The sequence below is a fragment of the Pelobates fuscus genome, chromosome 3, assembly GCF_036172605.1.
Source record: "Pelobates fuscus isolate aPelFus1 chromosome 3, aPelFus1.pri, whole genome shotgun sequence".
NCBI classification, from domain to species: Eukaryota; Metazoa; Chordata; class Amphibia; order Anura; family Pelobatidae; genus Pelobates; species Pelobates fuscus.
The window spans coordinates 90,475,640-90,502,896 of record NC_086319.1 but is presented as its reverse complement, the minus strand read 5'-3'; the positions used below and the strand labels follow the sequence as shown (position 1 = coordinate 90,502,896).

The 27,257-nt window shown below is 41.2% G+C and overlaps 1 protein-coding gene across 1 annotated transcript in view; it reads left to right on the top strand.

Annotated features, from left to right (window-relative positions):
- The window catches only part of AFAP1L1 (actin filament associated protein 1 like 1), an 86,264-nt gene that overhangs the window by 33,531 nt on the left and 25,476 nt on the right, over positions 1 to 27,257 (top strand). Inside the window, exons 2-5 of the mRNA XM_063447356.1 lie at positions 21,715 to 21,843; positions 26,013 to 26,096; positions 26,673 to 26,864; positions 26,992 to 27,090. Coding sequence (XP_063303426.1) covers positions 21,715 to 21,843; positions 26,013 to 26,096; positions 26,673 to 26,864; positions 26,992 to 27,090 — 504 coding nt within the window. The remainder of the gene's footprint in view (positions 1 to 21,714; positions 21,844 to 26,012; positions 26,097 to 26,672; positions 26,865 to 26,991; positions 27,091 to 27,257) is intronic.

Genomic DNA, 27,257 nt, shown 5'->3' with positions numbered 1-27,257 from the left:
GAATTCATCCTAGCCTTCAGACTTTTGTGATGTAAGTGGCTCTACTTCTCCTCACCATAGAGAAGGTTTGCATCAACAACCTGTAGTTTTACCTCTAAGCACAGCCTTTCTGTCACTCAGTCGACTTCTACATCAAGGTTTCCACACACCAGTTCCACACAGGTCTGGTCACACTCCTGTCTAGTATTCACGAGTGTCAGAACCTTCTGTCTGCATTAATAGACCCCGCAACACAATCACGTTGCTTAAGAAGGTATTCAACCATATTAATTACCCACCCCTAGCCTCAACTCATTGATTTCCTCTAAGGAATTCTCCCAGCACTATGCCAAAGGGGTTGACCAGAGCTTCGGTGGGCAAGACAGACATTTCCTATGCCTCCAAGCTTCTACCTATTCAGCCATCCCAAGGGCATGTTCATAGCATTTTATGGAGGGATTGTCATGAATTTCCCACACGTGTAACTTTTAGAGCAAAGAGTAACCCCAAGCTGTTTATCTTATTTGCTTACACACTATGTTGACTAACACTCAATATTAGCGAATGTCCTGCAGTCACCGGTTATCTTGGATAACTTCCTCACGATAGAACGCCCTCACTCCGCTCTGGTTAGTATTCACAAGACGATGGCACTTTTCCTCACTATGGGTTCCACTTTCACAAACTGACCTTCTTAGGCATTCATCTTGACACTAATAAGCTACAGAACATGTCCACCTACAGAGAAGGTACAGCGCATCGGAGTCCTGGGAACCTTTCCTTCTGAAGAACAAGCGGGGAGGGTGGGGGGAGAATGGATCTACAGTCCTACTGGGCACATTGAGGTTTGCCATGAGAATTATTCTGCACATTTATTTCCCGACCGCTGAGTCTTCTTCCCACCGACAGTTGCATTCTGGCACTAGTTGTAAGCAGACCTACACATATGGCTCAGGTTCATACCACATTGGATTGGGGGCCAGGTTATTCCCATCATTTCCCAGTTACATGGACCAATGCATCCGCACACACTGATTTCACAGCCAATTTGGTGACTTTTGGTTCTGAGTTGCCTGGCCAGTTGAGACTCTTAAAAAAAAATTAAAAAAAAATAAATAATAATTTCTATTCCTCGTCAACATTACTTTGGAATCTGCCCCATAGTGGCCGCCTACAAGGCCTGGGGAGGTATGATCGGATAGGGGCAGTCAAGGGATTTTCTGACAATAAGGCAGCTGGCTATACCCACATTCTATGGCTTAATACTGCACTAACTCGCCTCATGGCATTTGGCAGATTTCTGGATTGAGCTGCCCTCTCTGATTATACATCACAAGCATACAATAGAGGTTTCACCTTTACAACAAGTTTACCACCTATTACCATAAAACCGATATTCGTTCACTAGTCACCATTGCGACACTCCTCTCCTTTTTGCCCAAACAATTTATAAAATCTCTCAACACTACAAAACTTACCTGGCTGGCTACACCATGTCTTAAGTGCCCATCGTAGTACCAAACAGTTCACATCCTCTTGCCATATGTAATACGTAGGGACAATCCTACGGGCAATAAGGTGCCGGTCAAAATGTCAGACCTTTACAGGTTATCACTCACAGGACCAAATCTCAATGTGCCCCTATTTAACTGCAGGGCAAACCACTCACTACAGCTAAATTCATAATGTACCTCAGAACCCTCTTAACTAGGCGGGGACTCAACCCCAATGCCTTTTCGGGACATTCCTCCAGAATCAGGGCAGCATCAGCTGCTTCCAGAAAAATGTCCCTGCTCACACCATAAACATTAGGACGCTGGAAATCCACAGTATAATACTAGATACATACCACAACCAGAGCTAGAGTTGAGTAGGTAAAGCCGTTATGAATCTTGCAACGTAACGATGTGTAATAAGGTATCTTATTCAACTTTTTGCCCTCTTTTATTACAGGCCTACCCGATACGTCGGTTTCGGCACACCACAACCGACTTGCTCATATATCTAACTTATCATGTATACGGCTTTTGTCCCCGACTACAAATTGGAAGGCGTAGCCTGAAGTTGTGGGAGGGGTTACCCGGCTATTTAAACTCAGGCCCCCTACACCACAGGGCTGATGCTGCCTGGTTCATCCCTCCCACCTCTCCCCTTATACATATTACTATTACAGGTGGGCCCTCTTTTATTACAGGCCTACCCGATACGTCGGTTTCGGCACACCACAACCGACTTGCTCATATATCTAACTTATCATGTATACAGCTTTTGTCCCCGACTACAAATATATATATATATTGGCCAGTGGGCCCACAACTTAAACAAAAAACAACAAAATGCAATTGCTTACAAAAAAGTTTATATTGCTCAAGGCAAAAACAGGTGCTGTTGTGGAGCAAAGAACTAAATAAGGTGACCTCTCCGTGGAGCTTGAGAAGCAAAGTGAGGAGGACTTATTTCATTGTACATATTGTATACAAGGCCCTGAGCCTAGTTTTTATATTTTTTTTTATTTATTTATTTAAAATCTGTTTGTGTTTTGTTTTTTTTGTTCATTTTTTTTTTGTGTGCTTGTTTTATATCTGTCATAACCATTTCATCCCTAAGAATGTTGAAACTAGCAGGGATATTCAAAATGGCAAATAAAGTGAGAATTGCCAGGGTTTCAAGGTGAATTTCATATTTAAAAACAAAATAGTTGAACTGAAAACTGATTTGACTTGCAGAATTTTTTTAATTTGGTTATTGTAACTTCCTTACACTTTGGGTTCCTATCAACTGTCCATTTTAGTTAATAACCCTGAAAACCGGGTAAGACAAATACTACTGTGAATCAGCGGGTGCTGCGGACTGATGTGTTCATATTTTAGCTCCAGCTCTCTGAAGTTTTGAGAGGTTAAAATGAAATGGAGTGTACTACAGAAGAGAGAAATAAAGGCAAAATGAGTGGGACTGAGTCAGTGCTGGATGCACCCCCTTCTAGAAAAGGGGGACATTAGGATATAAAAGAGGGTTTTGAGCCCAAGATAGGGACTGTCCCTCTCTAATAAGGATGCTTGGGAGGTATGAGTAGGGTCTCCGTTTATTTAGCACTAAAGCTTACTTATAGTTTGCTATTACTGATCTAAAATAGCACAAAGGAAATAGTTTCCGGTTAATCGGTCATGCAAAGAATTCTGTCATTATGGCACTGAATATCCGTGATAATATATTGCGTGGGCAGGTGCTTTTGGTCCCAGGATGATAAGAATCTTAAGTGTTCTGAAGGTCACAGTCCATATAATTTGTAATGGCCTTATTTCGACCACAAAACTATCTTGTAATATTTCTCCAAAATAGGGAGAAACAATTCCCCTGTGTCTTCAGGAGGATTTCACTTATCAGTGCCTGGAGGGAATGAGTAAGAACTGTGTAGTACTACTTTAATCATCCTTCCCTCCCCCCCCCCCCCCCTCTCTCTCTCTCTCTCTCTCTCTCACACTATTAATGCCCCTCCTTTTCTTGAATCGGCATAAGAGCAACTCACCACTTCCTTGCTGTGTTTACCATTTATTTTCCACATGGACTTTTAGATAAACCAGACAGACTGAGAAACTATTTTACACTAATATTCTAACAAACCTGAATTGAAAGTGCACTGTGTCCCAGCTGTCTAAATGTTTTATTTTTTTTGCCTAGCAGGTGGGTGAGAGAATTCTACTACAACATTTTAAGATAATTTGTGCAGTTTTTCATGGATCGTTGTAGAGTAAAGACTGGAAGCTCGTGCAGTGATGAATGAGGCGTGCAGCAAAACCTGGAAAGCTTGTGCCAATTCAAATGTTGGACAGCATAGTGTAACCTGAGTCAGCACTGGGTGCATTCCAAATCTGCCCACACAGAATCTATGGACCAATATTGGTTCACAAAATTCTCAGTTTAAGTACTGTCCCACTGTCAAGACTTGAATAGATTTTGAGTGGTTTGATACTAAAGTCCCTGAGGCACCCATCGTCCGGTCCCTCTTCAGATATCCCTGAACCGGAAGTTACCGTTTAACATTAATTATATCAAGTATGTGAATTTTTTGCCGGAGCACCATTGGGCCAAGTTTAGCTAGGTAATAAAGTACAGAAATTCATCATTTTGATGTCCGCAGTGATGTTGACCTTTGGGTGTGACGTGCTCCTTATTTTTATTTATTTTTTGTGTCAGTTCTCTATTTGACCAAACCCAATGGAACTGTGCAAGATTATTTGTGGGAAAATCTCTCAATAAACTGTAGTAGTTATAGTTGTGTGTGTGTGTGTGTGTTGGTTTTTTTTGTTTTTTTAAGAACCTTTTTAAATGTCAGAGTCTGAACTAAAACCTCCTATTGTTGTTTTTATTTAAATACAATATGCTGGGGTATAGAAGCCAAAACAACACCGCCCCGCCACTTGCAGACTGCAATTTTATTACCGTATTTTTGTGTAAAAGTATCCGCTTGTTGTTCTAGTGCCCAGATGTACAATGATGATCCATTATGGCTCCACGCCCCAGTTATTTTGTACAAGCTCCAGTTCATGGGCATCGAGCTGCTATGGTTACATCAGTTTATATAAGGGGACACAATTTCTTCTAAATTCACCAAGACTATGATGAGATCACTTTCAGCATTTCCTCCCTGATAGACATGTGCAGTGACTCTGGGGTCATTGTGGGTTAGTGGGGGAGAGGTGCAATTAATTGACCTGCTAATTTAAATAATAACCACACTGATCCTAAAATACAAGCATTAGCTAAGAGGTCTGCTATGTGACTGTGTGTAAAGGATGAAGGGGCAACTCTGTTCTTGAAAGACTAGCGCTTTTGTTCATATCTTGTCCCTTTTATTTATGCCCCGTATATTGGACTACAGACTTATATTTTTACATTTACTGAATATATGTGATTGCCGAAAAGTGACAGTAAGCGATGTAGCTCCCTTTTCTCCTTTCAATTAGATTATCATTTTTTGTTTTGGTTCCTTGGACCCATAACTCTTTTTCAGATGGTCTCATTTAGACACGTGTTAAGACTAACTTATAGTTCGCATATTAATATATGATGATTGTATTGTAAGTGACACTATCATGAGCTATCCTTGCAAGACTTTGTAAATTCATTTTTACAATGTTGCTCTTTCTAAATTTAATGAGCGTAAATTGGATTAGCGCAGCATTTCCCAATTGGTGTTCCGCGGACCCTGGGGTTCCAGGGTTCATAACCACAAACCAAGTTGTCCAGGAACTGCACGTTCACCTCACGCTGAAAACCGTTCCATAACATACGCGGATAAGTCCCGCTGAGGTGACCAGGAACCCACAAAGTCCTCATGCCGAATTTTGTTCCATAACAATCGCGGCTAAGTGCTGCTGAGGAAAATTCGTGGGTTTGGTTCATGCGAACGGCCGCCAGAGAGCCAGCTTTCGGTTCCATTCGCAGGAAGGGAAAGTGCCGGACCAGGTGACCTAGGGCAGGCTACTAATGGCGGTTGGGGAAATTTAACTGCCAAATAGAGTATTTGTATATGGCCCATAGTCCTGTGGCAGGAGGTTAGCTAGCAGGCTCCTCCAGGAGCTTGTGGCATAGGCACGTTTGCCACAATTTGCATACTTGTGGAAAAGATACCTGGTTTGATAGGCATGCCTTATGTTGTAGAGAACCATGTACGTAAGACTTATCCTGGCCCAAACTGGAAGAGCGTCACTAACTGGAAATTTTGGCAATCTGATTCCAGAAAGCCCTTCTCACTCCTGCCTTATTAAATCAATAATGAGAGAGGACAGATAATTAACTTGAGGAAAAAATGGGAAACTCTTGTACAAGTAAAGGACATCTCTGCTTCCTCTGAATGAATTACTGAGTGCTTAAGCATGTGTGACCCTAAAGGGAGAATCCATAGATGGGTTTATCATAAAAGAATACAATTGGAAAGGAACATTTGGGGAGACAAAGGTAGAATATAAAGTGTCCTGTTAATCTCCTGGTTGGTATATATTTTGGATAGAATGTGTTGTTAATAATTATCCAAACATACATTTTACTAGCTGATTGCTAAATATGGTTTCTTATATTCACATTAAATGCTACAGGAACATCTGAAAATGCCTAATGAGGAATCATCGATCATTTTAACTTTCTTATACTTCTTTGAAAAAAAACATTTATTACTTACAAACTGTAGTAGTCTACTGTTTTTGGAGAGGTGTCTATTTTTAATTTTCTTTTATTGGTTAGTTATTTTAAACCTATTTTGTTCTCATTTTGCTCTCCTCTTTGTTAATCACTCCTATTTTATTTGATAGCCCTTCATTCCCTCTCAACACACGTATTACAACCTTACAATCAATCATATCTTGGTCCCAAGACTTATTCACTTCATGAAATCCCCACCATCATTCTGGTTATTATTTATTTTATTTTTTTCGTTTCCATTGCTGCCCTTATTTAATTTATCTCACCACACAGCTGTCCCAAGGACATTCTAATCTCCCTCCATATTAATTCTACCACTCCCTTCAATCCACCTCAACGCATGACCTACCTTCCATCCATCTTTGTTCCCTTTCATAAGACCTTTTTACTGTTGGTGTTCTAATTATGATGTGGACTCCACAAGGAATGTCTCCAAACACATGGAGGATATAACCTCATGTCATAACACACATTATTGCCGGTATGACTCTGAATGGCACAGTGCTGTATTAAACATTTCATGTTGGTGCCATTCTAAATGTGCCTGTCTGGGTTCGATCAGGTTAACTTTAGGGAGGGGTGAGGTGGTTTAGGTAGGGTACACCTACATGCAAGATTCTTTGGATTGTGACACCTGTCTGGGAGTGATGGGGTTTAGTCTTCTTCAGCATCTCCAGTATCCACAGGGGTTATAGTTTGACTCTCTATTTTAAAGCGAATCAGTCCTCCTACTGTCACTCATAGGAACTTTAAAGCAGGACTGTGTCCTCATGGCATTGTGAGTGACTGTTAAGTGAGAATTCCTCAATGCAAGTTGGTAACCGTACATAGCCTAGATTCCTAACAGCCAAATAATTACTCTAATCAAGGTTGTAACACTGTATTTCTGTGGCTTTGAACAGGTCTCTGTACCACTGGAGAAATCCTCCAAGTAACATTTTTTAGATGGCATTGCTTGGCTCCCAATCCTGCAGAAGAATTGCTCTAAGCAAGGCAGTAACATTGCACACTGTGGCATTGCTTGGCTTACTATCCTGCAGGCCTGAGAGCTGTTTCATCTTTTTGCTCATTGCCTCTGTTATCAGTGACTATTAATCTGCTGGTCTGCAAACAAAACTTCAAAGGGCGCCTGTTTTCCCTAAAGAGTAATTTGATCCTAAGGTAAAGTAGCTCCATGCCAGGAGGAACTGTGAGATCTACTATTCTCCCACACTGCAACCTCTTCTTCTATGCTGATCTATGGACCACAGCCCTCTGTCCGAACAATGCAATCTGGGCTACACTGAGAAAGTGATCCTTGCCTATTGTAAGTGTGTTAAACATTTTGTGACCTCCTGACACATGGCTGTTTTTTTTGTTATTTTGCTGATAATTGAACTTTGAAATCTTAGTCACCTTACACACACTTGCAGTTTGACAAATTTATAGGCAAGTGTTGCCTTTGTGTGTGGGCTAATGGCAGTCATATTTCTAATCTTTTCAAAGAGGGTTTAACAGTTCGTGCTTTACCAACACTTTAGTGTTGTTTAAAGGAAAACTATAGTCACCGAAACAACTTGTTGAAGCAGTTTTAGTGTATAGATCATGCTTCTGAAGTCTTACAGCTCGATTCTCTGCCATTTAGAAGTCAAATCCCTATTGTGTCTGGTTATGCAGCTCTAGCCACACCTCCATTGACTGTGACTGACACAGCCTGCATGAAAACACAATGGTTTCCCTTTTCCCTGTAAATTGAACTTTAATTACATACAGGAGACTCCTGTAGGGTCTAGCAAGCTAGCAACAGAGCAGGAGATGAGACCTTCTAAATTAAACAGAATTTGCAATAAAGGAAGAGTAAACCTAAGATAACTCTTTACAGGAAGTGTTAAGGAAGGCAGTGCAAGTCACATGCTGGGAGGTGTGACTAGGGATGTGTAAACAAAGTGATTTAACTCCTAAATGACTGTGAGACTGCAGGGACGTGATCTATACACCAAAACTGCTTTATTAATCAAAGTTGTTTTTGTGACCATAGTATTCTTTTAAACCTATCCAACAATACAGATTTTTTTTAAATCCCAATGAGATTTATATTTGGCCAAACTATGTATTATCAATGATACGCATAAAACATGTGGGGAACTTCAATTTAGATTCACCAATGGTTTGTACACGTTCTGTCTTTATCAAGACATAAGCTCCAACAAAATCTCCCATGGTTTAGCCCCCAAAATACTGGAAAGGCAATACACTCATTGACTTCCTAACCAAAGTTTTTTGCAAATAGTGCAGCAAAACCTACACGTAGGCTTGGTTTTATACTATTGGTTTCACTATATTGTTGCAACTCGCTGTCTTGTTTGTTTGAAGTGATTTGCCTGTTTTTGCCAAACCTATTTGTCCCATGTGGGATGAGCATCTGAATTCTTTCCAAGCTGTACGCTGAGTAACCTTTCTCTGTTACTGCAGGTGTTAATATATATATATATATATATATATATATATATATATATATATATATATATATAGTTTTTTTTGTTTTTTTTTTTTTTGTTGTTTTTTTTTCAAGCATTCTCCTGTGATTTGTTTTCCTGCTTTTATCTCTAATTATGGAATTTCCTCCCAAGGAAATTCCTGATCAGCCAGGTCCCTCTCGTTTTCCAATACACTTTTGTAAAATCTTCACTGACGTCACTTATTTGCATAGGACAGGGGTCTGCAACCTTTAAGACAAAAAGAGCCACTTGGACCAGTTTCCGAAGAAAAAAAAAAAACTGGGAGCCGCAAAACCATTGCGACATTTAAAACAATTTTTCTTTTCTTGCCTTTATCCATGGCTGGCCTACCGGGGGTCCAAAACAGGGGCGTAATTAGAAATCAGAGGGCCCCATAGCAAAATCAATGCCCCAAAATGCCATAGAAAATTAATCAGGGCCCCAGTCTACTATAAATCATAATCAGTGCCTGATGTAAATAATAATTAATAATGAGGGCCCAATGTCATCCTCGTCATTATAAAAAGAACTTTTTTTGTCACTTTTTTTTCCTTCTGATTGCTTAAAAAGATGACAACAAAGTATTAGTAACCCAGCTACTAAGGATTATGGCTGCGCTATGCTCAGTTACCCTTTATGTATTATGGTCACAATTGTCCACAAAAGCTGGTTATGCGTAACACATTTCATTTCATTATTATGACTGATCATACAGTTTACTACAGCAGATTTCAAGTAGTATCTATTAACAAGTATTAACATGCCTCCTAACATTTCAAATGGACAAAGGAATACTTGAAGAACAATATATCTTATTTATACAGACCGATTTCTAACCACATTTATTGTAGTTTAAAGACACATTACTGGGAGTATTATTACTGTGGAGCTCTGTTACAAACTCGGACACATTACTGGGAGTATTATTGCGGTGGAGCTGTGCTGTAGACTCGGACACATTTATTGTAGTTTAAAGACATACTACTGTCAGTATTATTTTGGTGGAGCTCTGCTGTAGACTCACCAACAAAATGGAGCTCCTAGAAAAGAGGGGCAATGATGATAGAAATGAGTGACAAAGGAATTTGGGAAATAGGGACTTCTCCTCCTAAATAGGAATACTTGGGATTTATGTTTTATTATATGATATAAATTACACTTTAACAAAAAAAAAAAAAAAAAATACATTGTACACTAGTGGCACATTAAATTGGATAAAAATGTCTTTAAGTTCTGTCTGTGTAAGTGTGTGGGCCGGGCTCCCCCTCCTCCCCCCCTGAGGCATCACTTCACTTACCTCACACTGGTGCCTGGCACGCTGCTGCTGCTGCTGCTGCTGACGGGAGTCTGGACGGATGTCATCTTCCTCCTCGCAGTCGTAGACCTGCATGCGCGCCGCTGCCCTCCGATCTGACAGCGGGCGGGAAGGAGATGTCAGGACGGTGCGTAACTACAGCGCCCGCCACAGTGGGGAGTGTCAGGGCGCACAATGCGCCTCCTCCCCTCCCTAGTATCCGCCCCAGAGCCGCGGCAAAGGTTCAAAAGAGCCACATGCGGCTCCGGAGCCGCGGGTTGCCGACCCCTGGCATAGGATATTGTAGGCACCAGCTGGAAAAGTCACATATTTCCATGTATTCTGTAATATGCCTTGTCTCATTTTATTTTGAAATCGAGTTCTGTTCTGTAAATTACGGCAAACACTTTCTAGAAAGTTTAATATTTGGATTGTTCGTAATAAACCGCACTTTGTCAAAAATGCCACCCAAGTTAAGCTGTTGAAATAATCTACTGGCCCTTGTGACACTGATATTTCTGTAGGTATAGAGACATTTAGCTAGTTTGAGTGATAGGGCCATATGACAGTAGACTGACAGAACGGAAAGATGAAAGCAGTAAATTAGAAAGTTAAGCCACTATACCAGACAAGAGACCCCAAGGTCAACGGAATGTCAGTCACAACATGTTAGAGATGTGCATTGTTTGAGGTCTGAGAATGCGGCAAGGAATAGAATATTAGAGCTGGTAGAGGTTAAGGGTTATCAACAGGTATGGTGGTCTCCCCTGATATGGACGGGATGCTGGAAGAGAGAAAGTGAAAGAAAAGGCAAAGTTGTCCTCTTATGGTAAGTGCGCAAGAAAACTGGAGACCAGGGGTAAGAAATCTATCCAAGGTGGGGATTACTAGCAAGGTCCCTAATTGCGGTAACCACTAAGGGCAGACACTATTTTAAGCTGAGAGCCAGTGCTCTTGTGTAACATGGCAGCCAGGACACCTTGATGGCCACAGGAAATTAATCTGAGAATCACACTTACATAGTTGCATAGGCTGAACTTGATGGGCGCATGTTTCTTTTCAGCCTCTATAACATCTGTTGATCCAAAAGAAGGCTTTCTAATTTTGCAAAAAACTTGGGGGGGGGGGGGGGGGGAAATTCCTTTCGGACCCCAGAAGGGCAGTCAGATCTCTATTTGTTTAATATTTAAATTCTTTATTTTTGTTGTGCAGAGTTTAAACATGTGGGTTTGCACTGCCACAACAGCTGGTGCAACCAGGTTTGTATTCACATTTAATCACATGGCATTATAGAAAAACATTGCACTGTTTTTTTGTTTGTTTTTTTAAACAGGAAAATGAACAGGATTATATCTTACGTTTCATAGAAAGCAAAGAGAAACAATAGCTTGGCTCACAGATGGGCTTCACCTAGTAGTCACAATGATAGTAACTGTCAGGCTAGGACTATACATTACAGAGTTGGGCTAATCATTCCTATCCCAGAATCTGACTACACAAGGTTATGTCATGAATATAGGTGTAGATGTGCTACGGTAGGTGAAAGCAAAATAACTGAAAATTAATATAACAGGCTAGTTCCACATGTCTAGGCAGGAAATCACGTTTACTATGAATTAAAGAGGCTAGCTAGGCATGTGGGTAAAGTCTCAGTAAAGTGTCGCTATACGCAGTAGTGTTGCATGAGTGAGGAGTCACTGATCTGGGTCACTGTCATAGGTCTGCAGTACGAAGGAGAGTAACTAAATGCTAAACACATGAATGAAGGAGAAATAAAATCATTGCTCATATTGGGGAGAAGATGCTTAACGTGAACAGTTTCACCGCTTGGCTCAGTCCCAGTGTCCCGTTCAGCCTATACCCTCCAAGGGCAGTGCACAGTGACGTAGTAAAGAAGCAAGCTGTATGACTATCGGCAGGCGTGATATGCGATACATCAGTTCTTGGGTGGTTATGGCTGGGCTAAGTCCCGGCTGGGCTAAGTCCCGTCAGGGCGTCCGTCCCTTTTTGAGTCCGGGTATGCGCCTTGTAGTCTGACTTGTGAGTTTGAGTGCCGGGAGTGCGGGTCAGTACATTCCTGTGGTGTTGCTGTATGCGGCTTGCAGGTCTCCACTGATCTTGCCGCTGGAGTACAGCTCAAAGCTTGTCGGTGGGAGGCTTTTTGCTTCTTCAGGGAGTGTTTGGGTCTCCGTGGCTGGCCCAGTTTGTCCTCCCTTGGGGGGTCTCGTGGGCCCTTCGGCAGGGCGCGCATGATGGTGATGGCGGGCCCCGCCACGTGTGTGTCACTTGGTGCTCGTTTCAGTCTAGGGGGCTCCCGTTGGTGAGGTATGTCCCCAGATGGTGCGCCCCCCCGCTGTGCTTGCTTGTGCTGGTCTGCTTTGTGTTCAAGCTTTCGCCAGAATCTCTGGAACAGGTCATCCAGGCGCTGTTCCAGTGTTTTGTGCCGCTCTTCTGTCTCCATCTCTCTGCCTGCCGCCATCTTGATTTTTGTGGCTTGTCTGTGTGTGCTGCGGCAGTGGGGAGAAGCAGGTGAGTCAAGCTGCTTTCTCGTGACCGGGATAAACCCCGCCGGTTGGGGGGCGTGGGGGAGGAAGTGTATCGCTGCGGTTCCTGGTACTGCTAATGCCCCGGAGAGCGTCCGTCTCCGGTAGACCGCAAGCCTCGTTCTGTCAGGTTGGCTACGCAGGGGCTCGTGAGGGGCACCGTTCGAGTTGGTAGCCCCCCCTGAGTAGAGGTATTGTAGTCTTTTGGCTGTGAGCAGTTGTGTTCCGGCGTTATACCCCATTTTTCCTCTTCAGACGTGGGAGCTCTGGCCAGACACATCTGGGCTGCTTGCCTGCTTGGCTCCGCCAGCCCTCTATTTGTTTAAGAAGCTATTACTCCTCGTATTAAATATTCTATCCCAATTCTAATACCTTTTTGGTAACTTGAGATTATGTACATCCGGGCTACATTTTGCTTGGAATCTATGAGCCAGCAAAAAATTAGGAACCAGGTTTTTTTTTTGTTTGTTTGTTTTTTTAATTCTTTGTTTTATTTGTGCATATGATTAACAAGCAGGTCTGCTTTGCCACAACAGCTGGAGCAAACTGAACTATATACACAGGAGAACAACATTATGGCATAGAGAGCATTGCACATTTTTTGGATTAAGTCATCAGGATGAACATGCATGGCAGAACACAGTGAAGTGCGTGTTTGAGGAACCAGGTTTTTCAATGTCAAAAATACAATTCTTAAGTCACTATAGTCACCAGAACTACTACAGCTTAATGTAGTTGTTCTGTTGTCTATCGTTTGTCCCTGCACACTTTTCAATGTAAACACTGCCTTATTAAAGAAAAGACTGTGTTTACGTTGTTGCCTTGTGACAGTCACTCAGACGGCATCTAGAGGTGCATTCTGGGTCAGTGCTGCACAGTGCGTAGCACCTACGTTCAGCGTCTCCATGCTCTGTATGGAGGCGCTGAACATTGCACATAGAGATGCATTGAATCAATGTACTTTACAAGGAGATGCTGATTAGCCCAGCGTGGCGTTTTGGCACACATGCACAGTAGCTTTCTAATGCATTCCTATGGGAATGGCCACCTGGATCCAAGCAGCCAGCAACTTCTGGAGCTAAGCAGGCTGACAAATCCCAGATTTGTTGAGCCCTGATGTACATAATGATCTATGGCGTGTTTTTTTGTTTGTGTTTACCGTCTCAATCCTCATTTTGTGGATCAATTTCCACTTTGTATATTTCTAGGTCAGTGGTTCTTATCCTTATGCCTGTGACCCATTCTTCTGTTTCAGTGTTTTACATAACAAAATGGGGACTCACTTTAATGATAAGGAGACTTGTCCTGACATAGGAGTTAAAAACTACTGTTCTAAGTAAACATTGTAACTGTCTCTACTTCCATTGGTTTTCTAACCTCTAAAACATAACCAGGATTATGGAACACATGTGAAAATGGAACTATCCCATAGAATGTTCCTGTTGAAGACATTGTGCTCTTTATAAATCTATCATGCATGCATACTGGGTACATAATGGCTCTTGCCGCTTACAACAATGTTACCCTTCATGTAGTTATAGTCTGTAAAACAACCAGTAAAAGGACGTATTTGGGACTAAAGCTGCCGTGAAGTACATTTTCCTATCCTGCACTAGTGAAGCACAAGGCAGCCAGACTGCCAGGTTTTCCTATTCGGTGCTTAAATCCATTTTTTTTTGTGTATTGTTTTTCCGGCATGACGCAGAGGAACAATTTCATTGATAAATCTGCCTGTCTTTGTGCCAGAGCTAAAAACTAGAGTAATGTTAATAACCCCCTAAACCTTGGTGGAAAAGTGCTGAGATTTCTGCAGTCCTTGTTTCACTTGGCCACAGATAACTGGAAGGAAACAGAAGAATTGCATAGATAGATGTGCAGTGTCTGCTGATGTGTTTAGATGGGTGGTGGCAGGAAGGGCAGTGCTTTGTTAAGAGGGGGGGGGGGGGGCTGTTCATTTATTTAGATCCAGCACAGTAGCAAATATTAAGCGTGAACTGTGTCATGCATGTTTTCAGCATATTCCAACCAGTTTATTATCCCGAATGATGCAGGCAGACAGCAAGCTTGGTGTTGGAGTTAGTTATTAATGATTATTTGCCTGATTTTATACCCAATAAAGACTGTGAATTTACATTTTAACATATCAGATGTCAGGTTAGTTTGTCACTATACAGGCAGCATAACCACTTCAATTCACGTTTACAATATTCCTTTAACTGCATAACCCCCCACTTAAAAATAATTAAAAAAAAAAACTCTTGCACAAAAATATATTCACTTGTCAATTTAACATTCCCTGGTTTAATGATTTTTATGAATACACCAATGTTTGAAGGTACGTTTATGTATTTTCTAGATAGTAACGCTCTTTGCTAGTACTGATTGAAGTGGTTGGTTGCCCCAATAATTATTTACTTTGTCTATTATGTAACATATTGACATTTGATAAATGACCAATTATTTGAAATTCTGCAATAGCAGCAAAGCTCCGGTTATTTTATTATTTTTTTTCCACACCCTATAGTGATGGCATCAGCAGAACTGAAATGACTCACAGTGACTTTCCTTTGTTACATACACACCATGGTTACTTGATGAATGAGGATGACAAAACTTGCCCAAGGGTCCTGCGAAGCTGGTAGCGTTTGTCCAACTTCTGTGGACACTGTCTTCACCAGCAGCTTGGTGGAACAGACAGCATGTGTCATCAGTGCTTTACATGAGGAATCCAGGAAAATGACTAGTTAGAAAGTGGCTTTTAAACAACCTTGCCAGGGATCCAAATGATGTACATGGCATTGGCATAGAACGAAAAGCTTCCATTGTAACTCATCTTTACTAACACCATGATTTACTTGAGGTCCGACTGAATAATCAGCCTGCCTGCCTGCCTGTGTTTAGCCATTCCTCTTTGTATCGTTTGTTCCTTTTCTGCTCATGTTACTTTGTCCTATATTTCCGCAACCTACTTTAGGGAGGGCTGGGAGGACAAAAACCAAGGGTTAAGCTTCCCTACCCTCTCAGCCTCTTGGGCACCACCTATACGACCCTTTATCGTTCCCTAAAATAATTTAGACAGACTCAAGGTTTTGAATGGCAAATTATATTCCCCCCCACTTGTTGACTTCACAAGAGGGTTTTTTTTAAATTTATTTTTAGAGATCCGTTTTATTAATTGCCAGAGATTTGACCAGCACTTTAAACAAGGTTTGAAAAAGGCCGTTCATGGCTGAAACATCACTTTTTTTATTTAATTTTTTTCTTGGCACCTTAATAAAGGACCAGTGGACCTTAAGGTTTGTGGCTGGGCATTCTTCTATTTTCTTGTTATAGAGATGGTAAACCTGGAATGGTAGGAAAGGGATATACTGTAAAGTATATTAAACTGCACTAACAGTACCAGTCTCCCCATATCCCTACACAACACTACAATACACTATTACAATTATTTACCCAACGCCAACATATTCCACAGCGCTATACATTATGCAAAACAAGACAAACACAGAATTTTAAATGAACTGGTTTGAAATACAGGAACAGTAGGTGAAAAGGGCGCTGTCCAAATGAGCTTACAATCTAAAAACCCTAACCCCACCCACTATCCGTTATTCCCTACACTTCACTAAACCTACTTCCACGCTACCTTAAAATGAACATAAACTATAACATAAAAATATTATGGCATATAGGAGATGCATAATGTCCTTGTATTGGGGGGTGGGGGGGGGGGGCGAATAATTCCATCTGGGCACAATTCTGCATTAAAATGGAAACTGTCCACTTTCTAAGGCAGATCTGGATAAACCCAATCGATACTTCGTTAGACCATCAATTCTTGAGAAAAACACTGATTTTTTTTTTTTTTTTTTTTTTTTACTTGCACAAAATAAGTTTACATGAGCTATTTAGACGTACTTGTATAATACTTTCCCTGCTATTATGTCTTTTAATTCTGTATAGAAGGTCTGACAAAACCTAGAAATGATCTAAGAAAACAAAGTCCTGGAGGAAGGGAGTGTTTGTAGCCACTTATTCAATCACTATACCGCCAGGTTGCTTTCATTTAATGAGTGAATGCATGAATAACTGGGTTACACAATAATGAGAAATTTGAGAGGAAGTTGCAATACGAGGTATGAAAAGAGGGAGTTCTTTGGAAGGAAGAGGCTGATTCTTTTTGCTACTTCAGGTGCCCTACCCCCTGCACATTACAAACTTGCTTTGTTCATTTTTTTGTTTTTAGCTTTTTTCTTTGTGTGTGTTTTTAGTCTAGGTTTTCCCAGTATTGTTTGCCAGACCTGGTCTTATCCCAGGCACTGTTTATATAGCATTAACCCTTCACCTCTGAACAAAATCTGTTGCCTACTGATATGTTGCACTCTGTAGATCAGATTTGGAGATGACCTACAATATGTGTTTGTTTTATGAAGTAAAATATAGATGTGATTAGCTGGGAATGATTAGATAACCTTGTCCAAGTTGTATTTTGAGTTACCAGGGATTCTGATAAAGACTGGATTTTCCAGTAGGCAGTTAGACAGTTGGAGACAGTCCAATTCAGTTCTACTAATTGAGGAACATTGGACAACTTATTTATGGTCTTCTGTATGAAGTGACCTTCTTTTACTCTGTCAGTGCAGGTGACTTCAACCCTGAAATGTAAACATTGCAGTTTTTTAAAATAAATAAACAAACTGGGTTAAAAAGACTGCACTGAGACCACTTCATTGAGCTCAAAAGACCACTATAGGCACCCAGACCACTTCAGCTTAATGAAGTGGTCTGGGTGCCAGGTCCATATAGGTTTAACCCTTTTTGCTGTAAACATAGCAGTTTCACAGAAACTGCTATGTTTACCTATGGGTTAATCCAGCCTCTAGTGGATGCTTTCCAGCCTCTATTGAGAATGCTTTCCTATGGACTGGCTGAATGTGCGTGTGGCTCTTGGTGCGCATGCGCATTCAGCCAATGACGGAAGAAGAGGGAGGAGAGTCCCAGCGGCGAGGGAGCCCGGCGCTGGAAAATAGGTAAGGGATTAACCCCTTCCTCACCCTTCAGCGCCACGGGAGTGGGACCCTGAGGGTGGGGCGCCCTCAGGGCACTATAGTGCCAGAAAAACGAGTTTGTTTTCCTGGCACTATAGTGGTCCTTTAAGTGGTCTGGCTCACTTTGGTGTCCCTTTAAATCTTTTGCACGTCCTCCAAATGTCCAATGTTCAATCTGATTCCAGCAATTACACAGCAGTTATCTTTAGAAAGAAAATCTTTATATGACTGTAACCTATTCATTTTTCTCTCCCTGCTCATTCTATAAGGTCAGAGTTAAATATGTTCAAATTCAGTGATTTTGAAGTCCGTAACCAACTTTATTTCCATCTTATACGAACACTAGTCAGATGGAAATGTACTAAAATAATCCCATATTTCTAGAATTCGATGGGGAACAAACAAACTGGATTTTTTTTTTTATCTTGAACCTCACCTCCTCTGCTGCTCTAGGTTTGATGGGAAACTAACTGTACATTTTTCTATAGGTTTTATGTGAGAGAGTGTACAGCAAACTGCCCTCTAGAAGTCACTTCTGATCCATTATAGGAAAAATAAATGCTGAAAATTGTAGTTATGTAGACCGTGTCTGGGCTAAATGGTTTAACCTAAGTGCCAGAAGGGTTAGTAGAGTTGTACAGTAGTTTAATGTTAAAGCCTTGTGGCTTCCTCTGTTAACAGTTAACTCTGTGAACCCACTGTTTGAAGAAAATTGGGCAAGAAAGAAAGGCGATATTTAGTATCCACAATGTCCACAGATGTACCATGGTGGTATCCTGTGATTCAGAGCTGACCGAAAAAAGTCTGAGCCTGACTCACCGAGCTGTACCAATGCATATATGCACGTCTATGGCCTCCTGATAATCTTATTAGTCATACTTACTCCTTACACTTGCTTTGAGGTCTTGTGGTTGAGAAATAGCTTAGATAAGGTGCTCAACTATCTGTGGCCACACTCTGAGACCTGCTAATATCTGTTCTTAGATACTTTACCTAAGAGCTCTTCACATTTCAAACATTCCGCAGCTGGGCTTTAATGTTCTAAACACAAACCGCAACGATTAAAAATGAAGAAAAAATTATAAAATCTTTTGTTTCAACTGCATTTTTTTGGGAATGTACGGTACCTCATTTCACTCAGCACTCCTCTGTCTCCTATCATTCAGTAAGTCACATTTTACAGTTAATAACTGTAGGTATCTATATCCGTAATACAACTGACAAATGTCGATCGTCAACCCCCCATTGGTAAATGTCATTCTGAATAGTTAATAGGGCTTATTTTACTCTTAACTATGCTTCAAGGCAAGATTAGCCCCTGACAGTTCTTTCTCCAAGTGTAATCAACAGGATACATTAATGCATTGCCCCTGGCACTGTTCTAAGGAAGATCCCATTTATAGTACATTCTTTACTTTGACAGCTGCAATGCAGAAAGACAATTCTAACTAACTGAATTTAATTGGAATCCCCTCCTCCTGCTTTCCAGCAGTATATGATAACCATATTCCACAATGACTGGGGGGCAGCGTCACTAAATGATGACACCTGGGTTAAACACTTATGTTATTGTTTTTAATATCTTTAATAAAGCTCCCAAAATGAAACTAATCTGGTTTTTGAACGTGTAAATAAGCCTCATTTGACAATACGGGAATAATGAGTGAATTGTGCCCTGTCTAAACGTGTTGTACCAGAATATTTTCTTGATTTGTCTATTGAACGGCGCTGCTTTAAAAAAAAGTAAAAAAATTATATATATATTATTATTTTATTATTCTTTATTTTATGTATGATTCCACAAGTTTTTATTCACAAAACATAGATTGGATCACAATTCAATATGGTTTGATAAGGCACATTAGATAAGGCATTTAACAACAAACTAGTATGGCATATATAAAAATCCAAACAATAGAAACAAAACAAAATTCACAAATCAAATTTAGATTATCAAATAATTTTAAACTAAGGGTGATCAATGATCGTAGAATATGAGAGTGCAAGTAGGTAAGGGCTCCATATGAACAGTAAAAGAAGCTTCACAACCCTGGAGTTCCTTCCAGTAGCACCAAACGTCCTATGGGGGTGGGGTGGCTTGCAGCCGTAGAGATTGTGCATTCTTTTCTGCCCGGGACTTGATTTTCTGCACACCTGCTAGGGGTTTTATTACCCTGGGTGCATCTGCAGGGGCGGTCAGTGCCTTTATGATTCTGAATCCTTCCCCCTCTCACCTACATTGCCTGTGTCCTCTTGTGTACAAAATCCAGCAAGGCCACCAGGCCTACTCTTTCTGATGCCAATGCAGATCTTTGACCTTTTCTCTGGGAGTGTTGTGTCTCCAGTTAAAGCGGCACTGTCATGCCGAATCCCGTTTTTTGATTTTTTTAACCCCCTCCCGCCTCCACTACATCCAATCAACCCCCTAGTCACCCCCAAATGCCCCTAAGCCCCCCACATTACCTAATTTTATTCTTTATTTTCTGCCCCGATCTTTATTCAGGGCGCCGCCATCTTTGTGTGGGTAGGTGAAGTCCCTGTGGGACACGTCATCTGCCCACACTAGACAGACTGTGAGATTCCCGCACATGCCCAGTGAAACACCTGGACATGCGAACGGGAATTTCACCCATTCATTCATCAGACAGACGAAGGAATGAATAGAAAAAAATCAAACGAACAAACAAACACCGAATATCAGTGTTCGTTTGTTTGTTTGGTTTATTACAAGGAGGGAGCTACCGGCGTGCAGCTCCCTCCTTGTAATATGTAAAGACAGAAGCGGCAGGGAGCTGTGCTCCCCACCACTTCATTAGCCCCCCAGGTCCTCCCCTCACTCTATGGGAGTCAATATGACCCCCATAATAGCATAAGGGAGATTCAAATCTCCCCAATGCCCCTACTCGCTATACCGCGAGTAGGGGCATGTCCACTAAACAGTGAGCACTGTAAAAAAAAAAGGGTAATAAGGGGACAGTAGGTCCCCCCCCCCCTTTATTACCATTATGGCCCCCACCCGCCGCCCAGGGGTGGGGGCCGGGGGGAGGACAGTAGGTCACCCCCCCTCATTATCTTTATGGCCCCCACCTACCGCTCAGGGGTGGGGGCCGGGGTGGGACAATAGGTCTCCCTCCCTTATTTTACTTTAGGGCCCCCACCCGTCGTTTAGGGGTGGGGGGCAATAGTTTTTTTTTGTTTGGTTTTTTTACAGTGAGCAGCGAGTAGGGGCATATTATTTACTAATACTAAGTAATCTTTACTTAGTATTAGTAAATTTGGCTGAAAGACCAATTTAGGTCCTTCAGCCTTTTAGTAGATAACTCCCTAATTCCCACGGTATCAGGGAGCTATCTACTAAGCGGCTGCAAGATGCAGCCACAGCAATGAATAGTATCGGAGTTTCATTCATTAGAATGAAATTCCGATCCGAACAAAGTACCGAATTGCATCCTAACACCAATGGAGAAACTCTTCTCATTCTGTAGGATGCAATTCGGCAGTTTTGCCGGCGTTCTGTCTAAGTGAAAGGACGTTCGGCAATACTGACAGGAAGCATTGTGGGAACTGGGAGGAAAGCTAGGGATCATGGGAAAATTGCTCTGACCAGCGGAAATGAAGCACACTTTGCTCCTCCGCTGGTCAGAGCTGGTCAAGCGGAGGAATCCTCCATAAGGCAAAGAGTCCCTACTTTGTCTTATAATTTTAAAGAAAACTAAAGAAGACAGGAAGAAAAGAATAACAGATCCCGAGAGAGGGGGAGAAGAGGAGAAGAGATTGAGGAAAGGTAAGTTCGACATGACAGTGCCGCTTTAACATGCTGGTCACAAACTTATACCTTCATTGGTATGTATTATTTCCAGTTTAAAATTGCATTTTGTTGAGAAACTCCATAAAACTTGCTGTTTCAGCTTATTCTAAAAGGTTAGGATGCCACATGGATTCAGTACTGTACCCACCTTTCAATGGGGGCAAACCTTTTCTGGTTTCGTTCACTGACTGGGTTCTTAAAAAGGATTAGAGGATATGTGTTCTAAAGTAAAAAAAAAAAAATAATCGTTTTGTGTTTTTGGTTTTTTTTTGTTTGTTTTTTTCAATTGCTTCCTATACTGATAATTTGAAGGTTATCCTGTGCCTTATATTTATATACATATATATATTTTTCTTTTTTGTTGCAGTTTTGGATCAGCTGCTGCCTGAGCTTAACGTTCTTCTGAAGCTTCTGGATCACGAGCTCCTGAGTGCAACCACTAGAGAGAAGCACAGCGCAGTATGCAGCATCCTGAGACAACTACAGCCCGCTCCTGGTACCCGATTTTCAAATAATCCGTTTCTAAGCAACATAACTCATAATCGTAGATTCACAACAGAACAATTAGGCGTGTTCTCTAGACAACCTGTTATGATGACTTAAGAACTGAATTGCAGCTAAAATTCCAAAATTAACATAGAGAAGGAAAAAACAATTTCCCTTATTTAAATATTTGTTTTGCAGGTCACCACAACTGGATGTTTATAGAATAGGCCCCTTGTTACCACAGCACTGTAGACATTTGTTACTGTGAATAATTTGATAGTCTCCGTGCCCACCACACCTCCTTATGGTTAGAACCAGCAGTACGAAAACAAATGACATGTTGCTACAAGCTTATAATACAAATACAGATGTACAAGTGATTTGTAATTGTTCAATTGGTAGTCACTACCCACAAGCCTTTGCATTGTTTATTGTAGCAATTTGGAACTTGTAATTGCTGGGCATGTGAATGCAACAAAACAGGTTCTTAACTTTATTATTTTTTTTTAGGAAAAAAAACAAAAACTTTTAGACGAATTTCAAATACACATGAATGCCAACCTAAAGCATTGTTTCATGATAGTATTGATCATCTGTGCTGGTAATATTTCATCTGATTTGATATACTGTAGTACAGCGTCTGTTATAAATGTGGCTGGAGATGTGGGTCTCTCCGACAAAATGTAATACTTTCTCTCAACAGGAAAAACAGGGGATTTACATTACCCTGTGGGCTTCTGGGCTGGTAAAATATTAGTCTGTTAGCAAACTCCAGAATTGTACAATAAAGTGATCGATCTCTGTATAAAATCTACCTTTAGAGTATTGACTAATTTATTTTTAAAATTTTATTTCTTCTGTGCTACCTTTTTAGTAACACGTCAACCTCTAAAGGGGAACATAAAGCTGGATACTGTGTCAGAGGAACAAAATATCAAAATACATTTTATATTGGACACAAATATCCTTTTTATATATAACCGCCTATCAGTGCAACGTTATGACATGGACAATGGAGATTTACTTTCAAAGTTGAATTGTACGTCACTTGGAAGTATCTTGGAGTTCCGTGCTTGTTACTAAATGAACCCTCATGAAGCTTGACATATTTTTTGTTTAGTAGGCATTTTTTTTTTTCATTCTTTATTTTTGTAGTGCATAAGCTTGTAACAGTCGGTTGTGAGGAACCCCAAAGGCAGTCCTCCACCGCATTATAGACAGTTGAACATGAGGGTACATGAGATAGGTAGCACAAATTTTATATTGAAAGGTAGTTGAATATTAACATGGTAGGAAACAAGCTCAAGTAACAGTATTTGAGAAAAGCGTAAAAACAAATGCCAACGCCAGCCAAACTAAATTACATGAGGGTTAGAAATGGTTACATGCCTGCATATTGAAAGCAAGTGTGTTCGCCCCTGGGCTTGCTGGTGTAGCACAGTAAGTGATAAATTTAGCAATATGAGAGGTGCATGTCGGGCACTGGGAGAGTAAGTAAAGATCAGAGATAGTGGTATACTGCGAGCCCTATTAAGCAGATTATTATAAACATGTTACACAAGGTAAAGGTGAGCTCAAGATATCTTAAAAGGTAGCTAGGAGGGTTAATTACATACTATAATAATGTAGTTTGATCTTTCCAGCTCAGGCGTTGTATGAGAGCAGTGCATGCTGTTTGTGTATGGCTGGGTGGCTGTTTTAACTGCTGGGGACAGTGAATCACCCTACAGGCCCTTGTAGCCACGCTTGGGTATGGCTGATGAGGGTGGCTGAGCGTGATTAGGTGGATCTTGTTTGTGCTCTACCCGTGCTGGGTATGTTTGGGTCAGTGGGGTACACATACTAAAGTCCGCTTAAGCCTCTGCTTGGCCATTACCCCATGTGGGCCAAGCGTGGGCCTGCTGGTAGCCGGCTGTCGATATGCTTCACGGCTCTGTCCGGGCTGGCTGGGAGGTGTGCTGTGTCAATACAGAATAGGTATGTGCTACCTTGCTTGGGAGACCGGTTCCCCGTCTCTTCAGGAGGGGAGGCTCTCGCCTGCCGCATTCCGTCTGCCATTGCTGTAGTGCAAGTGTTAGCCTGTCCATGTCTTCTGCTTGCTTCTGGCCTGTGAGGGCGCTTGTAGTTGGTTGCTTTCGGATCAGCTTGTGTCCGGAGGCCTTGTTGTTAGCAGTGTGCGTGGGGGTAAACCGTCCCCTCTCTTTGTCTCCAGCGCACATGGCATCCGCCAATTTAGTTGATATGCCCGGCCCGCCGATCAGGTTGGTGTCGCTGGGCTTTGGTTGTTTTGCAGCAGTCTGGCCCACAGGATGAGGACCGGGATGACCCCTACCGGTCCAGAGGGGGGGGAACAGGGCCAGCTCCATGCCGATTTGGGCCTCAGGCTGGGCACTATCAGGCGGGATAGCGGAGCAGCGGCCGTCTGCCCCACTCACCGCCGGGGAAGGCCCCAGCTGGGGCATCAAACATTTTCCCCTCCAGGGGACTGTAACTTGGAGAGCCAGCCTCTCCCTGGATCCAGTGCCCCCTTGCACAGAGGACCAGTGCTGCCGGGTTTCTTTCTGGGTCGGAAATTGTAGGTTACAGGCTTAAAGTGTAATGGTTTGCAGGAGCTAAGCTTTCTTGCGGCCGGCCAGCTCGGCGGTCCGGCCCTGCCCCATAGGCATTTTTTTTTTAACACGTTTCTCAAAAAGGTAAACTTTTAAAAAAGTGAGCCTTTAAATTTTTGTATAAATACTTGGACTATACTTTGATTATTTTTGTCACCATGTCAAATTCCCCAGCTCACATTTGGCAGCTGAAAATAGCATGCCCTCAGGGTTTTAACACCATTGCTTTAAATTACTTTCTAAATGCCATGAATGTTATTGTTGGATTTTTCCAGACTATTCTCTATTTTATTCATTCTACACTTTTAGTAATTTTTTTGATGATCTTATGGCTCTCTCCACAAGTAGCCCGTCCGGTCACACCAGCTATGGGTTCTAGAATTATATGGTGAATGTTCTCTGTAGTTCCAGAGCAGAGCAAGTCCTTGGGGACATTTAGAACATAACTAGCCCTGGGATTGAAACCTCAGTTAAGGCCAGTCTCCTACTCAGGTTAAACTACCCCTCAGGACTCTTGAAATCAATTAGCCTGTTTAACATATGTTCTCTCATTAAAGACAACACTCCAGAACATATCCAATGATACAACCAGCAAGTGAATGAAAGATGTTCTTATTAATTAGAGTTCATGGCACTCTATCAAATATGTATGCGTGTGCACCAGCACCCACAACACCAAGTGCAGGAGATACTTTCTCCACCACATGTAAGGTTTGACTTGACATGTGTTCTATCATGGTCCGTTAAGACCATGGCAAAACATTTGTATATGTGTATATGTGTATATATATACTTCGAATATCCCGCACTCAATTTGCCGGTCTTGTACCTGCCTCGGTGCTGCCTCAGCCGTTATGTATACCAATAGAAAAAGAGTGCACTCAGGAGGACTTCTTTGAAAAAATATACTTCATTTATTCACATACGTGTGGTAATTTCAAAAAACGATCAAGTCGACGTTTCAGTCCCCGAAGGACTTTTATCAAGACAAAAAAGTCCTTCGGGGACTGAAACGTCGACTTGATAGTTTTTTGAAATTACCACACGTATGTGAATAAATGAAGTATATTTTTTCAAAGAAGTCCTCCTGAGTGCACTCTTTTTCTATTGGTATATATATATTATTATATATATTTTTAATATAATTAACTAATTTAAACATAAATTAAAACTAATTTCTTTATTTTATATGCTCTGCCCAAGTTGTGTTGTGCATACATTTGAGATGAGACCGTCCTGCTTTAAAGGTGGCCCATGGTGGTCATAAATAGACCAGGTGGATGCCACATTTGCCAAAATAATAGGTAGAAAGCAAGCGGCCAGTCAGCCTATCTTGCAGTAATCACAATGGATCACAAGCTACATGTGTGTTTACAATTTAAGAGCTATTGTTAAATGAATAGTGGCCACAAGTGATACTGTTGCTTCTGGTGATGTGCTGCCTCCTAGTGGAAATAATTGTTTAAATCGCTGTGTTTTTTTTGTTGTTTTAGTTTTTATTTTGACTACTTTGTTTGAACATCTCCGATCTTCATAGTTCCCTCTAACCTTGTGCTCTGTATTTATCTAGGAGATGACTTGAACTTTCAATATATGAACACAGCCGCCTATCACAATGGCACCAGCTTTGTGGAATCTCTCTTTGAGGAATTTGGTATGTCTTTAATGTATGCCTACCCCTGTTAGTGCCTTGACGTTTACTCCTTAAACTCTATTCTAACAGTTTTATTCAGTAATTAAAATCGCTTACTTTTTAAGGTTTGAAATTTATAATTTCTCATTTTGTTTTTATGCATTGGCAAATCTTTCCCTTCTTATTACTCAATGCACATATATTGCCATTTTAAGACCGTTTTTTATGATCATGCATCTTACTCAATTTCGAAATAGTCATCATTTTAATATTTTGGGTGACTAAAAGCTGTTAAGGCTTGACATGACTGATCTATATTGATCTTGACTATGAAAGGAAAAACAAATTTTAAGAACCATACTTACAAGGACTTGTTTGTACATACCCATAACACTGAGTGCTCACTCTCAGGTGGCGTCCTGTATAGGATTTGCCTTTCTGGAACACCACTCATCAGTTTGTTTGTTTTTGTATGGATCAATGTATAACGAATCCACGTCTTTTTGCCTCTTTTTAAAACCACTCCTCGTCTTTGGGTTTTTTTGTTTTTTGTACGGGTCAATGTTTAATGAAACTGCATCTTTTTGTTCTGTGCAGACTGTGACTTGCACGATTTGCATGATATGCAGGAAGAGTACAGAGAAGCCAATGAGAGCTCATCACCCCAGCCACCACCACCCCCATCGGCTCCACCACCTCCTCTACCAACCACTCCACCACCAGAGGATTATTATGAAGAGGCTGCACCCCTTGGGCCAGGGAAGCTCACAGAATACATTACATCTCGTAGTAAGTGATCATCTGGATCTGTAATGGAAACCACAGATTATAAAATATGATATTCTATTTTAATTTTATAGTGTTTTCTGTGCATTCTGTTTCTAATGAAGTCTGACAATTAACACTGTCTTTGCAGATAGCTCCAGCCCTCCCAACTCTATAGAAGATGGATACTATGAAGAAGCAGATAACAATTACCCACTGACTCACATCAACGGGGACCAGAAAAACTCCTGTAGGCACCACCCAATATAAATGCCTATTAAATGCTGCATTTTATGTCATCGTAATCTATCTATTTAATATATGAAAACATAAACAGTGCTTTTTGGTAAATGTTTTTAAAAATTAAAATTAGTTAATATATATATTCTGAAGTGCTTATTCTCCCTACATATTCCT